Below are 14603 nucleotides of genomic sequence, written 5' to 3' on the forward strand. Positions count from 1 at the left end.
AATTTTTCTTAATAAAGAAGATCTGGAACCCTGTCGTTTTCAATAATCGCCCAGTATCTCGATAATGTGAGGAGCTATTGATGATTTGATTGGGCAATCGTTGCTTTAACGAAAAAAGAAGTCATGACATCTTAACAATTTTTTTTCTACCTCCTCTAGTTTTCGGTATACACTGCAAACTTACCAATTTGGGACACACTGTACAGTGGATAGAAATACATATAACTAATTTTTATTTAATAAGGGGGTAGGCGCCAAAATCTTGGTCCAATGGTATTGAAATACATCCATTTTTTCGAATCCTGAGAAAACTAATAAAGATTTTTAACAAATTTAACCGAGGACTACCCAAACTAGCGAGGACGTTACATTATTACCGAGGGCCGAACATATCCTGAAAACTTCTATAATGGTTATTTGAATAAGTTACAAGAGTAAAAAAACAAAAAGAGAAAATTTAGTGTGATTTTTAATTTCAAATATTTCATTCAAAAGAACATTTTGTTTATTCTAAGGGACATTTGACCCTCGGAAATAATGTAATCTTTCATTCCGCGTTTAAATTTTTCAAAAATATTTCTAAGTTTTCTCAGGATTCAATGAATGCATTTAAATTGCATTGGACCAAGATTTTGCGCCTACCCCCTTAACTTTTCTTAACTTAAAACATACCTGCGCTATTGAAAAAAAGGGTGAAATCCATCTTATAACGGAACGAATGTTCCTAAAGTAACAAGCTGTTCCTAAACTTATTATACCAACTAGTTTCTTAGATGCTTGCTCTGGATACAAGGTAGCATACGCTAGGGATACTGTGTTTCCCATGGAGAAACCTATAAAAATGGCCTTCTGGCCGGTCATATTGTATACAAGGTCAATCGTTTTTGGAACATCAAACATAATTTTCTCGTCAAGGCTAAAATTAGGTAGAGAAAAAATGATGATTTTAAAATCTAATTAAATCAATCTAAACAAGGGGACTATCCGGGTAAGATGATGAAAACTGCCCCCAACTCGATTAGAATTCCATATAAGACACCGTTTAGCATATAAAGTGAAACTAACTTTCTGAAATTTTTAGTCCCCTAGGTGGTCATGTGACCCACCTAGAGCCTAATTAGGGTTTTTAGGATTTTATTTTTTATCTCAGCCGCATCGAGAACAAGCGAAAAGATTTAAATAAAAAAGTTGTAAGCTTTAAAAAGTTCTGTCCGAAAAAACTTTTTTTTAATTTTTGGCAGGAAATTTAAAAATTAGAACGATTTTAAAATTTTAAATGAGCATAAAAAATAATTAAGACATTCGTTTTAACGGAAAAAATATATAACGTGTATTCTTGCATAATGTTTCACTCTGAATTTTTTCAAATTTTTAAAATTGGTAAAACGCACCTTTAAAAATAAAAAAACCGCATTTTTTCGGTTTTTCTTCGTTTTTTGATAAAATTTTATACATGTTTTTTTTAAAAAAAGGTAACACCGTCACCAGAATAGGTAAAAAACTGAAAAATAATTGGGGTTTGCTTAATAAAATTTGTTTGTAACGCTATCCATTTTCAAGGTACAGGGCGTTGAAGAAACAAAATTTTACACATTTTTTAAGATTTTGCCGAAACTACTGGTAACATTGTAATAAAACTTGGCGGGTTTTAAGAGGTAGTTATTGTGCATGTTCTGACATACAATTAAGGATTTGATACTCATCATTGGCGCGCATAGGGGTAATGGTCTGAACTTTTCAAACAAAAAGATAGTAAGCCACTGACATATTTTAAATTAACAATCATTTTTGAATTCCTCGTTCAATGTTCGATAAAAAAAACTATTTTCTCATTTTTTCACACGACGCGCCGTTTTGCTGCAAAAAAATAAAATATCTTAATGCTTCCAAAGTATTCGACTTAGTTTTTATAATGGATGTACGAGTTTATGTACGATATAATGTAGAAACTACTAGAAGTTCGAATACTTTGTAAAGGTTAAGATGTTTTATTTTTTTGAATAAAAATGGCGCGTCGTATGAAAAAATATGAAGATAGATTTTTTGTCACAAATTGAACGAAAAATTCAAAAACGGTTGTTAATTTGAAATATGTCATTGGCGTACTATCATTTTTTTTAAATTCACACCATTACCCCTATGCGCGCCAATGATAAATATAAAATTCTTAATTGTACGTCAAAAAATGCACAATAACTACCTTTTAAAACTCGCCAAATTTTATTACAATGTTTCAAAGTAGTTTCGGCAAAATCGTAAAAAATTTGTAAAATTTTGTTTTCTTCAACGCCCTGTATCTTGAAAATGGATGTCACTACAAAACATTTTTATTAAGCAAATCCCAATTATTTTTCAGGGTTTTACATATTCTAGGGTCGGTGTTACCTTTTTTGAAAAACATGTATAAAATTATATCAAAAAACGAAAAAAAAACGGAAAATGCGGTTTTTTATTTGTAAAGGAGCGTTTCACCAATTTTAAAAATTTGAAAAAATTCAGGGTGAAACATTATGTAAAAATACACGTTATATGTTTTTTCGTGAAAACGAATGTCTTAGTTATTTTTTTATACTCATTTAAAATTTTAAAATCGTTCTAAAATTGAAATTTCCCGCCAAAAAAAAAAAATTTTGTCGGACAGAATTTTTTAAAGCTTACAACTTTTTTATTTAAAGTTTCTCGCTAGTTCTAGATGCGGCTGAGATAAAAGTAAAAACATAAAAAGCCTAATTAGGCTCTAGGTGGGTCACATGACCACCTAGGGGGCTAAAAATTTCAGAAAGTGAGTTTCACTATATATTCTAAACGGTGACCTATATGGAATTCAAATCGAGTTGGGGGCAGTTTTCATCATCTTACACGGCTAGGCCCTTTAACAATGATATTCTTTTCGATTTCTTCGCTCTTCGGACTCTTCGCGCAAGCGAGCGCCATAAAATTGATGCCTTTGAGATGTGGTGCTGGAGAAGAATGCTGCGCATACCTTGGACAGCTCATAGGACAAAAGTTTCCATTCTGAACCAAGTTGAGATTAAAAAAGGGCTGTCCACAATATATCTGCAATGAATTCTGCGTTTTTCTGGTCACTTGGTCCGCAGAGGTGACGATAGTTTGGAGAGATTCATTGTTTCTGGAAACATTCCGGGGAGAAGATCATGAGGACGATCACCAACTAGATTTTCCGACCAAATTAAGAATTCAGCTGGAAACTCATTCTGCGAAGCTCTTAGAGCAGCTGAAGATAGAGACCAATGGAAAAAAATTGTTAGGAATATTGGAAGACATCATGATACTCAGTAATGGGGAAACGACAAGAGAGAGAGATTTTTTTTGTTTCTTTCTCCAGTTTTCTATGGCTGGATAAATTAAAAATAAGTGTACTTTTACCTAGCTTTTACGTTATCTATATTATATATACGGGGTGTCATATCGGCTGACGCCGCATCCCCACACCTAACCTCCATCTATTTCTATCCTGGGCATCTTCCTCTTCCAAATCTCGGTGTTCCATGGCCTTCCTTATCGTGTCATTCCAGGATAGTCTTCGTCTTCCCCTTTTCTTCCTACCTGGGGGTTTCCATTTCAGGAGTTTCTTTGGCCATCGTTGGTCGTCCATTCTAAGTAAGTGACCGAACCATTTTAGGCTTCTTCTCTCGAGCCTGTCTACCGCTGTATCGTGTGCCTGCATCCTTCTTCTTATTTCTTCGTTACGTATTCTGTCCAATCGGGAGATTCCAGCGCTTCTACGTATGTAGTCCATTTCCACAGCATTGATCCTTCTTCTGGACTCTGCTGTTAATGTCCAGACTTCGCTTCCATACATGAGTACCGATTCCCCAAATGTCTTCCCTATTTTTAATTTTGTAGTTCTGGATATATTTTTATCCCACCATACAGAATTCAAACAACCTACTACCTTCCTACTTTGTTCAACTCGCCTTTGAATTTGTTTGTTGCCTAGGCCTTCTCTGTTTATTACAGCTCCCAGATATTTGAATTCTTCAACCTGTTTAATTGATGTGTTCTCTGTTATTAGGATTTCAAAGTGGGCGTCAGAATTCACGACTAGATATTCTGTTTTTTCTATATTTATATTTAATCCCCATTTTTTGTAGGTTGAATACAGGCGGGTTAACATGAATTCCATGTCATACGAATCTTGTGCCAGTACTGCTTGATCGTCAGCAAAGTGGATGTTAAACAGGCAGTCATCTCTGATCATGATTCCCATTAGTCCACAACTTCTTTTCCATTCTTTTAAAGCGACCTCCAAATATATGTTAAATAGCAACGGTGATAAGCTGCACCCTTGCTTCAGTCTATCGACTATCGCCTACACGTTATCTATATTACTAATGAAAAAATTAATCTTGCGACTAAAAACAACAGGTGTGTCCACCGAAGGTGATTATTTCTCTAAAAACTAAATATTTATCGTATAGTATAAGTAAAAGGCTTATTATTACAAACACTTTAAGTGTTTGTTGCTATAAAATTCATAATATATTATATTCGAGCATTTAACCGTATCCTATCGTAGGTATAATAAACCTACTATTCGAGCATTTAACCGTATCCTATCGTAGGTATAATATACCTACGATAGGATACGGTTAAATGCTCGAATGTATATTCAATCACCAGAAAAAATCAGCCGCCGCACTATCTCTCTCTTGTCGTTTCCCCATTACTGAGGATCGTGATTTCTTCCAATATTCCTAACAATGTTTCTCCATTGGTCTCTATCTTCAGCTGCTCTAAGAGTTTCGCAGAATGAGTTTCCAGCTGAATGCTGTATTTGGTCAGACCATCTAGTTGGTGATCGTCCTCTTGATCTTCTCCCGAGAACGTTCCAGAAACAATTAATCTCTCCAGACTGTCGTCTTCTCTGCGAACCACGTGACCAAAGAATTGCAGAATTCTTTGCAGACATATTGTGGACAGCCTTTTTTTAATATTGAGTTGGTTTAGAATGGAAACGTTTGCCCCATCGTCTTCTCTGCGAACCACGTGACCAAAGAATTGCAGAATTCGTTGCAGACATATTGTGGACAGCCTTTTTTTTTAAATTGAGTTGGTTTAGAATGGAAACGTTTGCCCTATGAGCGGTCCAAGGTATGCGCAGCATTCTTCTCCAGCACCACATCTCAAAGGCATCAATTTTTTGGCGCCCGCATGCGCGAAGAGTCTAAGTCTCTGCGCCGTATAGAAATATTGAGAATATAAGGGCATTCACCAGTCTCATCTTGATATTGTGAGAGATAGATCTGTCTTTCCAAACTTTAGTTAGGCGACTCATCGCATTTTATGCCATACCAATACGTCTCCGAACTTCTGCTTTACACTTACCATCGTTAGTTATACTAGACCCGAGATAGATAAAGGTGTTTACTATCTGGTATTCCTGCAACATGTAAGTCAGTTGAATAGTGTCGAATCTGTCGACCACCATTATTTCTGTCTTAGCTTTATTGATTTTCAGACCAACTTTATTGCTTTCGTACTCAACTCTTCGCAGAATATCAAAAATTTCTTGCTCATTTGCTGCTGTAAGTGTAGTGTCATCAGCAAATCTTAAATTGGAGATTTCCCTACCAGCTAATGTTACTCCACCGGCCCATCCTTCTAAAACCATCCTCATGACATGTTTACCATAAATGTTAAATAAATCAGGTGACAACACGCATCCTTGTCTAACACCTCTTTCGGTCTTGAATTGGTTTGAGAACTTCTGATCTACTCGTACTGTCGCTATATTAGACTGGTACAGATTTTTAATAAGTGTCACCAGGTGCATTGGTGCGCCCATTTCTATTAAAATTGACCACAGATTTATCCAGCTTACACAATCAAATGCCTTTTGGTAGTCAACGAAGCATATAATCATAGGTACTTGAAATTCTCTAGACTTTTCAATGAGTTGTCTCAGGTTAAGGATTTGTTCTCTTGTACTTTTACCCTTTACAAACCCCGCTTGTTCCTGAGGTATTTGGTAATGTAGATAGGTTTTTAATCTGTTTTTGATGATATGCAACAATATTTTACTAGCATGTGTTATTATTGACAGTGTGCGGTCGTTTTCACATCTGGTAGTATTTCCTTTTTTGTGTAGTGGGATATAAATTAAGGTACACCAATCAGATGGCCATTTTCCTGAATTCTAAACAGCGACACAGATGGAATGGATGATATGTAATCCTTTGTCACCTAGTAACTTTAGTATTTCACATGGTATTGAATCAATGCCTGGGGATTTATGTCTCTTTAGTGATTTAATTGCATCTTTGACTTCAGCGGGTAAGACAGCAGGTTCTCTAGTGTTGTCAGAAGGCCACTGATTTTCTGCTGATACCTCGTTATTTTTATATAACTCGCCACAGTAGTTTCGCCATGTTTCCAATATTTCATCAGTATCGGTCTTTAAATTACCTTCCTTATCTATTACAGACCAAGTTTGAGGTTTAAATTCTCTGATAAGGAGTTTGATCTTCTGGAATAAGTCCCTCGGTTTATTTCGAGAGCCATGTTCCTCTATCTCTCTGCATATTTCAGAGATATAATCAGCTTTATCTTTGCGGCACTGTTTTCTGATTTCTCTCGATAACGCTCTGTATTCATCGTTTGTTCCGTATCTATAGTGTAGGAAATAAAGATTGAACCTTGCAAAATGGACACAAGTCCGGTTTTATTTTTTTTCTGGTATATCAAGGGGTGCTTATTATAAGACTAACTTTTTCTGAAAAAATTTCGCCCTGGAACCCCCATTTTCACCCCTTTAAAGGGGGTAATTTGTGGTTTTTGCGGAACGTAGCCCTTCCTGTACCTTTTACAAAAAGTGTCCTTTATAGAAATATGAAGAAGACTATAGTTCCTACGATTTATTTCCAGACAGCATATCAGTCTATCATCCACCGTTTAGCAGGGGTCGCGCCCCAAAATTGACAAGTTTTTAAAAAATATGTTTAAAAAAAATATATTTTTTCCTAACTGTAACAGAAATTAAGAAGAAATCCTGCGGTTATTATTCACAAATAATTGATTGATTTTTGGGTATTGGTTTCACTTAAGGGTAATAGCCTTTTTTTTAATTACAGGGTGTTACATTTAAAAAAACCCCTTTTTATACCATCTGCACCGTTTATGATAGAGTGAAAAAACTTTCAGCGATTACTCGTGTACTGGTGCTATTTACAAATTTGTATAATGCACCTCCATTTTTTCCCCGGAACCACCCCAAAAAAAGAAGAATTTATAAATAAATTGATTTTCTTGGAATCTTTCACACCCAATACTCTTTATTAATATGCTTCATATATCATTTTGTGCAGGTTATTATTACCCATACATGGACACCAAAAGCGATTTCCTAGTGCAACACCTGTAGCCAAAAAAAAAAAATAAATAAAATGGGGGGTTGAACATTTTTTTTTTGTTTTTTGCTTTTTGATCCACACGGTCATATGCTTCATCAATAGTGCTTTTCAAAAATATATATGGTTATTGCAACATCCCTGCTGAAACCACCCCTATCCTTGAAAATATACTACAGAAACTACCCCTAGCCCTTGGTGAGCATGTTTATACGATTTTCTCATTACCTATGCATTCTTTTGAAACAAAACTTATACAAGGTTAAAGACCACTATTTACTCTAAAAATTAGGTCCTATCCATTTTTTTCGTATAAGCAACCGTTACGGCACAGTGGCGCCGTAAACCTCATATATGCTTTGGCGGGCTCCAGTTTTTGTTTTTTATTTCGTCATCTGTTCGTTTTATTGATAAACTACTTTTGTAAAATAAAACAACACAGTGTAACCTACAAATTATGACCTATGCACATTTTACATTCTTTGCGCCCCAAAGCCACAGTGGTGGCCCAAAATCAATTTTTGCATATTTTCGCCACCTACGCGCATTTTATTGCATTAATGCTACTTTAATAGCACAATATTCATCCTTAAGTGGTCACTAAGCAGTGCTGAATCCAGGGAGGGGTGATGGGGGCGATCACCCCCCCTCTTAAACCAAATGATATTAAATTTAAAGATTATAAAAAATATTCATTTATTTTTATAAAAATTTAGCCAACTGGCACCCCCCTCTTAACGATGCTGGTTCCGCCACTGTCGCTAAAGCATAAAAAGTACGCCATTCTGTTAAAAATAATAATATAAGTATTTCTATAGAAATAAATGAATAGTTTTATAATCTTTGAATAGAATATCACTTGGTTTGAGAGGGGTGGGGGTGATCGCCCCAATCACCCCTCCCTGGATCCGCCACTGCTTAGCGACCACTTAAGGTCATAATTGCATGTGTATAGGTCATAATTTGTAGGTTACACTGTGTTGTTTTATTTTACATAAGTACTTTATTAATAAAACGAACAGGTGAGGAAAAAAAAACAAAAACTGGAACCCTCCAAAGCATATATGAGGTTTACGGCGCCACTGCGCAGTAACGGTTACTTATACGAAAAAAATGAACGGGACCTAATTTTAGAGTAAATAGTGCTCTTTAACCTTGTATAAGTTTTGTTTAAAAAGAGTGCATAGGTAATGAGAAAATCGTAAAAACATGCTCGCCAAGGGCTAGGGGTAGTTTTTGCAGTATATTTTCAAGGATAGGGGCGGTTTCCGCAGGGATGTTGCAATAACCATACATATTTTTGAAAAGCACTGTTGATGAAGCATATGCCCATATGGATCAAAAAGCAAAAAACAAAAAAAAATTTCAACCCCCCATTTTATTTATTTTTTTTTGCTACAGGGGTTGCACTAGGAAATCGCTTTTGGTGTCTATGCATGGGTAATAATAACGTGCACAAAATGATATATGAAGCATATCAATAAAGGGCCTTGTCTGTGAAGGATTCCAAGAAAATCACTTTATTTATTAATTCTTCTTTTTTTGGGGTGGTTCCGGGGAAAAAAATGGGGATGCGTTATACAGATTTATAAATAGCACCAGTACATGTATAATCGCTGAAAGTGTTTTTACTCTAGCATAAACGGTTCAGATGATATAAAAAGGGGTTTTTTAAAATGTAACACCCTGTAATTAAAAATAGGGCAATTACCCTTAAGTCAAACCTATACCAAACAATCAGTTACTTATTTGTGAATAATCGTCGCAGGATTCCTTCTTAATTTCCGTTACAGTAAGGGAAAAATATATATTTTTTTTAAAAACATCTTTTTAAAAACTTGTCAAGTTTGGGGCTCCACCCCCGCTAAACGGTGGATGATAGACATACGCTGTCGGGAAATAAATCGTAGAAAATATAGTCCTCTTTATATTTCTATAAAAAATTTCTTTTCTAAAAGGTACAGGAAGGGCTACGTTCCGCAAAAACCACAAATTACCCCCTTTAAAGGGGTGAAAATTGGGGTTCCGGGGCGAAATTTTTCAGAAAAAGTTAGTCTTATAATAAGCACCCCTTGATATACCATAAAAAATAAAATCGGACTTGTGTCCATTTTGCAAGGTTCAACCTCTGTTTCCTACACTACTAGTTTTATGTTCTTTTCTGCTTAGAATCACAGTCCACGTATTATCGGAGATCCATGGCTTACGGCCAGTGGAAACCGCTGCCTCACAGTCTTTTGCAGCCTCGATTACCTTATCTTGGAGATAGATCCAAGTGCTCTCATGGTCACTAGCTACTTGGTCTAAAGAAAAAGCTTCATCTAGATTTACAGCTTAAAGCAAAACTACCAAAATCTACAAATCTGACCGTACCACTATATTTTTTACCTACACTAAACTTTCATTTTTTTTATTGGAGCCACTTCAAATTCATATTTAACAAACTAAAAGTCTGGTATGTTATACCTAAAATTCCAGTAAGCATAATCATCTTGCGTAAGTCCTTTCGCATGCCTCTTGCTATAGCGGTTACCTCTGAAGTTAAGGAAAAACAACTGTCTTCCTGATTCGATAATATTATAAGCTGCAAAAAAACAAAATAAAAACATTTATTAATATCTATATAGCAGGAAGATCCTTGTAACGAATATTTGCATTATTTTTTACTACATTAAATTACATAAAAACCAAATTCTTTATCGGCCTGCTAGACAAAACATATTAACATCTTACATAATGAATGTATAATATTATCACATTAGACAAACCTTCAACTTGGTACTGTGAGACAGTGGCAGACCTTGCTGGTTGTTGTTATTTTAAAGATTTAATGGGAACAATTAGTCCGGGACTTGGTAAACAGTTTATAAAATAGTAATGTTTTCGTTCGGTTAAACTTTATATTGGAACTTGTTTCAAAGCTTTGGAAAAGACTTCTTAGTAATTTGTAAGATTTATTTTTTTGCAACTAATTAACAAAAATAATTTAATGTATGGTATATTTCAATTTATAAAAATATAGAAAAGTTACATCAAAACTATTTTATCAAAAACAACTTTTTGTAAACCGTCAACTAAGACTCAAGGATTTCTCTGGATCAGTGATACTCAACCTTTTTCTTTCCTGGGCCACATAGTAGCTATCGATACAGCTTGCGGGCCGCAATCAAGATGAAGTAGTATACAGTGTGTTTCATTGGGAAACGGAAATACTTGAATGGCGAATAGAGCTAAATGAGGCGGTTCTAGACATACTAAATTTATTGCTCCACCGACTTCATAACCGAGTTATAGGATGTTTTATCGATTTTGTTCATTTCTTTCTGGGCCCATAACTTTAGAACCACCTTGTATATTTTTTTGATATTTGGTACACATATGTCACATTAAGAACCCAAACCACCAAACTACTAATTACAAGAAAAATCCAGGTCCGGATCAAACAAAATTATAAATCTATTGCGACCTTGAAACAACATCCTGTATATTGAAATTTTCAAAACCCGTTTGCACATTTGAAAAGAGCTTTAATGGAGCTTCCATTTTTGCGCAGACAATTCAATGGCTCTAATTTTTAAATTATGTCGAAATTTTTAAGAACTCGAACTTTCGAAACAAAAATTTCGATATAATTTCAAAATTAATGTCATTAAATTATCTGCGCCAAAAATTTAGGCTAGCAATTAAACTTAGTTTTTGTGCTCTTTTCAAATGTGCGAACGAATTTTGAAAATTTTAATATACAGGGTGTTGTTTCAAAGTCAATTTTTTTTTGTTTATCCGGAACTGAATTTTTCTTGTAATTATTAAATGGGTCGTTGCAATGTATCTAGTAAATAAGTATTGATTTTTGATTATTTTTAAATTGAGTATTGGTTCATTATCTTTAATAATTTATTATTAAAAGTTAATAATACCTTGCTTATTAACGAGATTTCTAAGAAACTTATAAAACTTTGTATTAGTCATTAAATTGTCTGCCTCACGCCCAAAACACGTCTCAAACACATCGGCACACTATCAAATAATTTGTAAAAAACACGTGAAATTTGACAAATAATTTGATCACTGGGCCCTTTAGTTAGCCTTCGGGCCGCATAAAAACGCTAGAGGGCCGCATGCGGCCCGCGGGCCGCAGGTTGAGTATCACTGCTCTAGATTGTACCACTCCCAAAAAAGCCAACGCTAGGAAGTGTAAAGAACATAGTACACGAGCCAGCGGGACGCATCTAAACATTCCGTATATGGATTTGGAACCTAGGGGTTTTCTATTGGTTCGTTGCAGCACGCGGTCATATTTTAACCAATAGGCGGCGAGGTCCCAAACGCATATACGGAATGTTAAATATTCGTACACAGAAAAAGATAAGTTTTTATTAGAGTCTGTTAAAACGAGATTAATTTTAAAATACTTGTTACTGTATTATTAAATAAAAATAAAACAATTATAGTATTTGGAATGTTATTTGGTGCGAAATTCACATACGGTATGTTAAATATTCGTAGAACAAAAAGACGATTTTTATTAAAGCCAAATAAAATGTGACTGGTTTTTAATAGTATATTATGCAACGAGCATTTATTGATGGTTATTATGAAGCGAGTATAGGGGATACGAAACGAGCCGCCTAGCGGCGAGTACGAGCTTTATAATGATAATTAAATGCAAGTTGTTTACACGATTTTTTCTATGATCATTCACAACAAAAAATATATTCAAATTTATTAATTTTGTAACACAAATAAATTCAATAGTTCGAATTCAATAGTTTGAATTCAATAAATTCAAACGGTCAGACTGACAAACTACTTAATTTGTTTGCGTTACAAAATGAATAAAGTTGAATATACTTTTTTTGTGAACTATCATAGAAAAAGTCCTGTATACAACTTGCATTTAATTATCATTATGAAGCTCGTACTCTATACGAAACTCGTCGCCAGGCGGCTCGTTTCGTATCCCTTATACTCACCATCATTAAATGCTCGTTGTATAATAAACTATTAAAAACCAGTCTCATTTTAACTGGCTTTAATAAAAATCGTCTTTTTGTTCTACGAATATTTAACATACCGTATATAAATTTCGCACCAAATAACATTCCAAATACTATAATTGTTTTATTTTTATTTAATAATACAATAACAAGTGTTTTAAAATTAATCTTCTTTTAACAGACTGTAATAAAAACTTATCTTTTTCGATGAACGAATATCTAACATTCCGTATATGAATTTGGAACCGAATAACATTCCGTATATGCGTTTGGGACCTCGACGACTATTGGTTAAAATATGACCGCGTGCTGCAACGAACCAATAGAAAACTCCTAGGTTCCAAATACATATACGGAATGTTTAGATGCCAGCGGCATCCCCTCAAAAAAGCGCTTAGTTTTCGAGATACTGACCACGGAGGGGTGAATGGCTAATTCTATTCTTACTTTATATTTTCGAGGGTGCTGAAAACGAAAATGAAGTTTATTTTGAATTTTATGTGGGGGAACATTGTCAAAATCGCAATTTTAAACTAAAAATAAAACAAAATGAAATCATGTTTTTTGCGTTTACCTCGCTACAACTCTGTTCTATTTTAATATTTTTTCTGAAATTTTTACAGTGTATAGCTCTAACATTTCTGAAGTCAAAGGTACCTGCTTCAAGCTTTTATTCTTATCCTGATAAAGGTTATGAATTTTTCAAAGAAAAAGGTGCAGATTTGTGCATTGCAAAGTTTAATCGCAAAAGTTGTGTGACGAAGTATAAAATTTAGCTTCTTATTCACGTTTATGTTAAAGTAGAGAGTACAAAGGCGTTTGGTTTACAGTCTGGTAAGTTTTAGATCAAAATGTTTTATAGAAAAAAAAATAGTGCAACTTTTAATGTCGACATTAGAAATCCCCAAATAAAACGCTTATTTTTCGAGATACTGACCATGGGTGGAGAGTGGATAATTTTGGTCTTAGATTATGTTTTTGACCGTAATGAAAATGAAAATGAAATTTAATTTAAATTTTAGGTGGGGAATATTTTCAAAATTGCAATTCTACCCTAAAATAAAAAAAAATGGAATCACGTTTTTTGCGTTTAGCTTACTACAACTCTGGTCCGTTTTAATATTTTTTTCTAAAGTTTGTTCACTATATCTCACTCACTTGTTTGAAGACGATGGTTTCTGCTTTAAGCTTTAGTCTTATTCTAGTAAAAGTTATGAATCTTTCAAAGTACAAGATGCAGATTTTAAATAAAAATTTTAAATCAAATTCAAAAATATAACATGAGTACAAAGAAGTTTTCTGGAAAGTTTTGGATCAAAATGTTTTATAGAAAACAAATGGTGCAGCGTTTAACATCTACGTTATAAATCCCCAAAACAACGCTAATTTTTCTGATCATTGGTGGTGAATGGCTAATTTTGGTCTTACTTTATGTTTTTGATGGTGCTGAAAACGAAAATCAAGTTTATTTCGAATTTTAGGTGGGAGAAAATTGTCAAAATCGCAATTTTGCCCTAAAAATAAAAAAAAGTTAAACTACTTTTTTCTCAAAATTAAAAGTTGCACCATATTTTTTCTATAACACATGTAGACCTAAAACTCTCCATAAAACTTCTTTGAACTCTATGGTATAACATAAACGTAATCAAATAGATAAATTTTAAATTTTGTCACTTAATTTTTGCGATTTAACTCTGCAATTCACGAATCTGCACCTTTTATTTCTTTAAATTCATAACTTTTATAACAAAAAAAGCCTACAGCTACTTTCATAGTCTTCACAAAGGTAAGAAATACAGGGTGTTTCATTAACAATTGTCCATATAGTAACAGAAGAAACCTTAGCACAACATATGAAGATTTAACCTAAAACACTTAAATAAAATGTGCTTCCTTACCGAGTTACAGGGTGTTTTATCTAAAAATTTAAAAACTATTTTTGCTCAGCATTTTAAAACTATTTGACGTATCCTTTTCATACTTGGCAGAAACTGCGACTACTATACACCCTACTAAAGTATGATAAACAAACGTTTCTAGCTACTACCAGAGGCGTACAACAGGGGATAGTAAATGGTTGACCCTTCTCAAATTCTACGTCACTGGAGGAATTACTATTTTAGTGCCATTTTTAGATTCTCCAATACTTTCTACGTAAATAATATACTCCTCATTGGTAACGATAAAGTCACTAGTTTTCAAGATATTTGAAGTTAAATATGAAACGGCACAGTTA

At 34.1% G+C, this 14603-nt stretch overlaps 1 protein-coding gene across 1 annotated transcript in view; it reads right to left on the reverse strand.

The window, feature by feature from the left end:
• Positions 1–14603, reverse strand: part of LOC126889620 (gastric triacylglycerol lipase-like) — an 80523-nt gene that overhangs the window by 36219 nt on the left and 29701 nt on the right. The window contains exons 3-4 of the mRNA XM_050658092.1: positions 9837–9954; positions 673–916 (exon numbers count right to left, since the gene is read on the reverse strand). Of these exons, the coding sequence (XP_050514049.1) occupies positions 673–916; positions 9837–9954 (362 nt within the window). The remainder of the gene's footprint in view (positions 1–672; positions 917–9836; positions 9955–14603) is intronic.

The sequence above is a fragment of the Diabrotica virgifera genome, chromosome 8 (assembly GCF_917563875.1).
Source record: "Diabrotica virgifera virgifera chromosome 8, PGI_DIABVI_V3a".
Taxonomy (NCBI): domain Eukaryota; kingdom Metazoa; phylum Arthropoda; class Insecta; order Coleoptera; family Chrysomelidae; genus Diabrotica; species Diabrotica virgifera.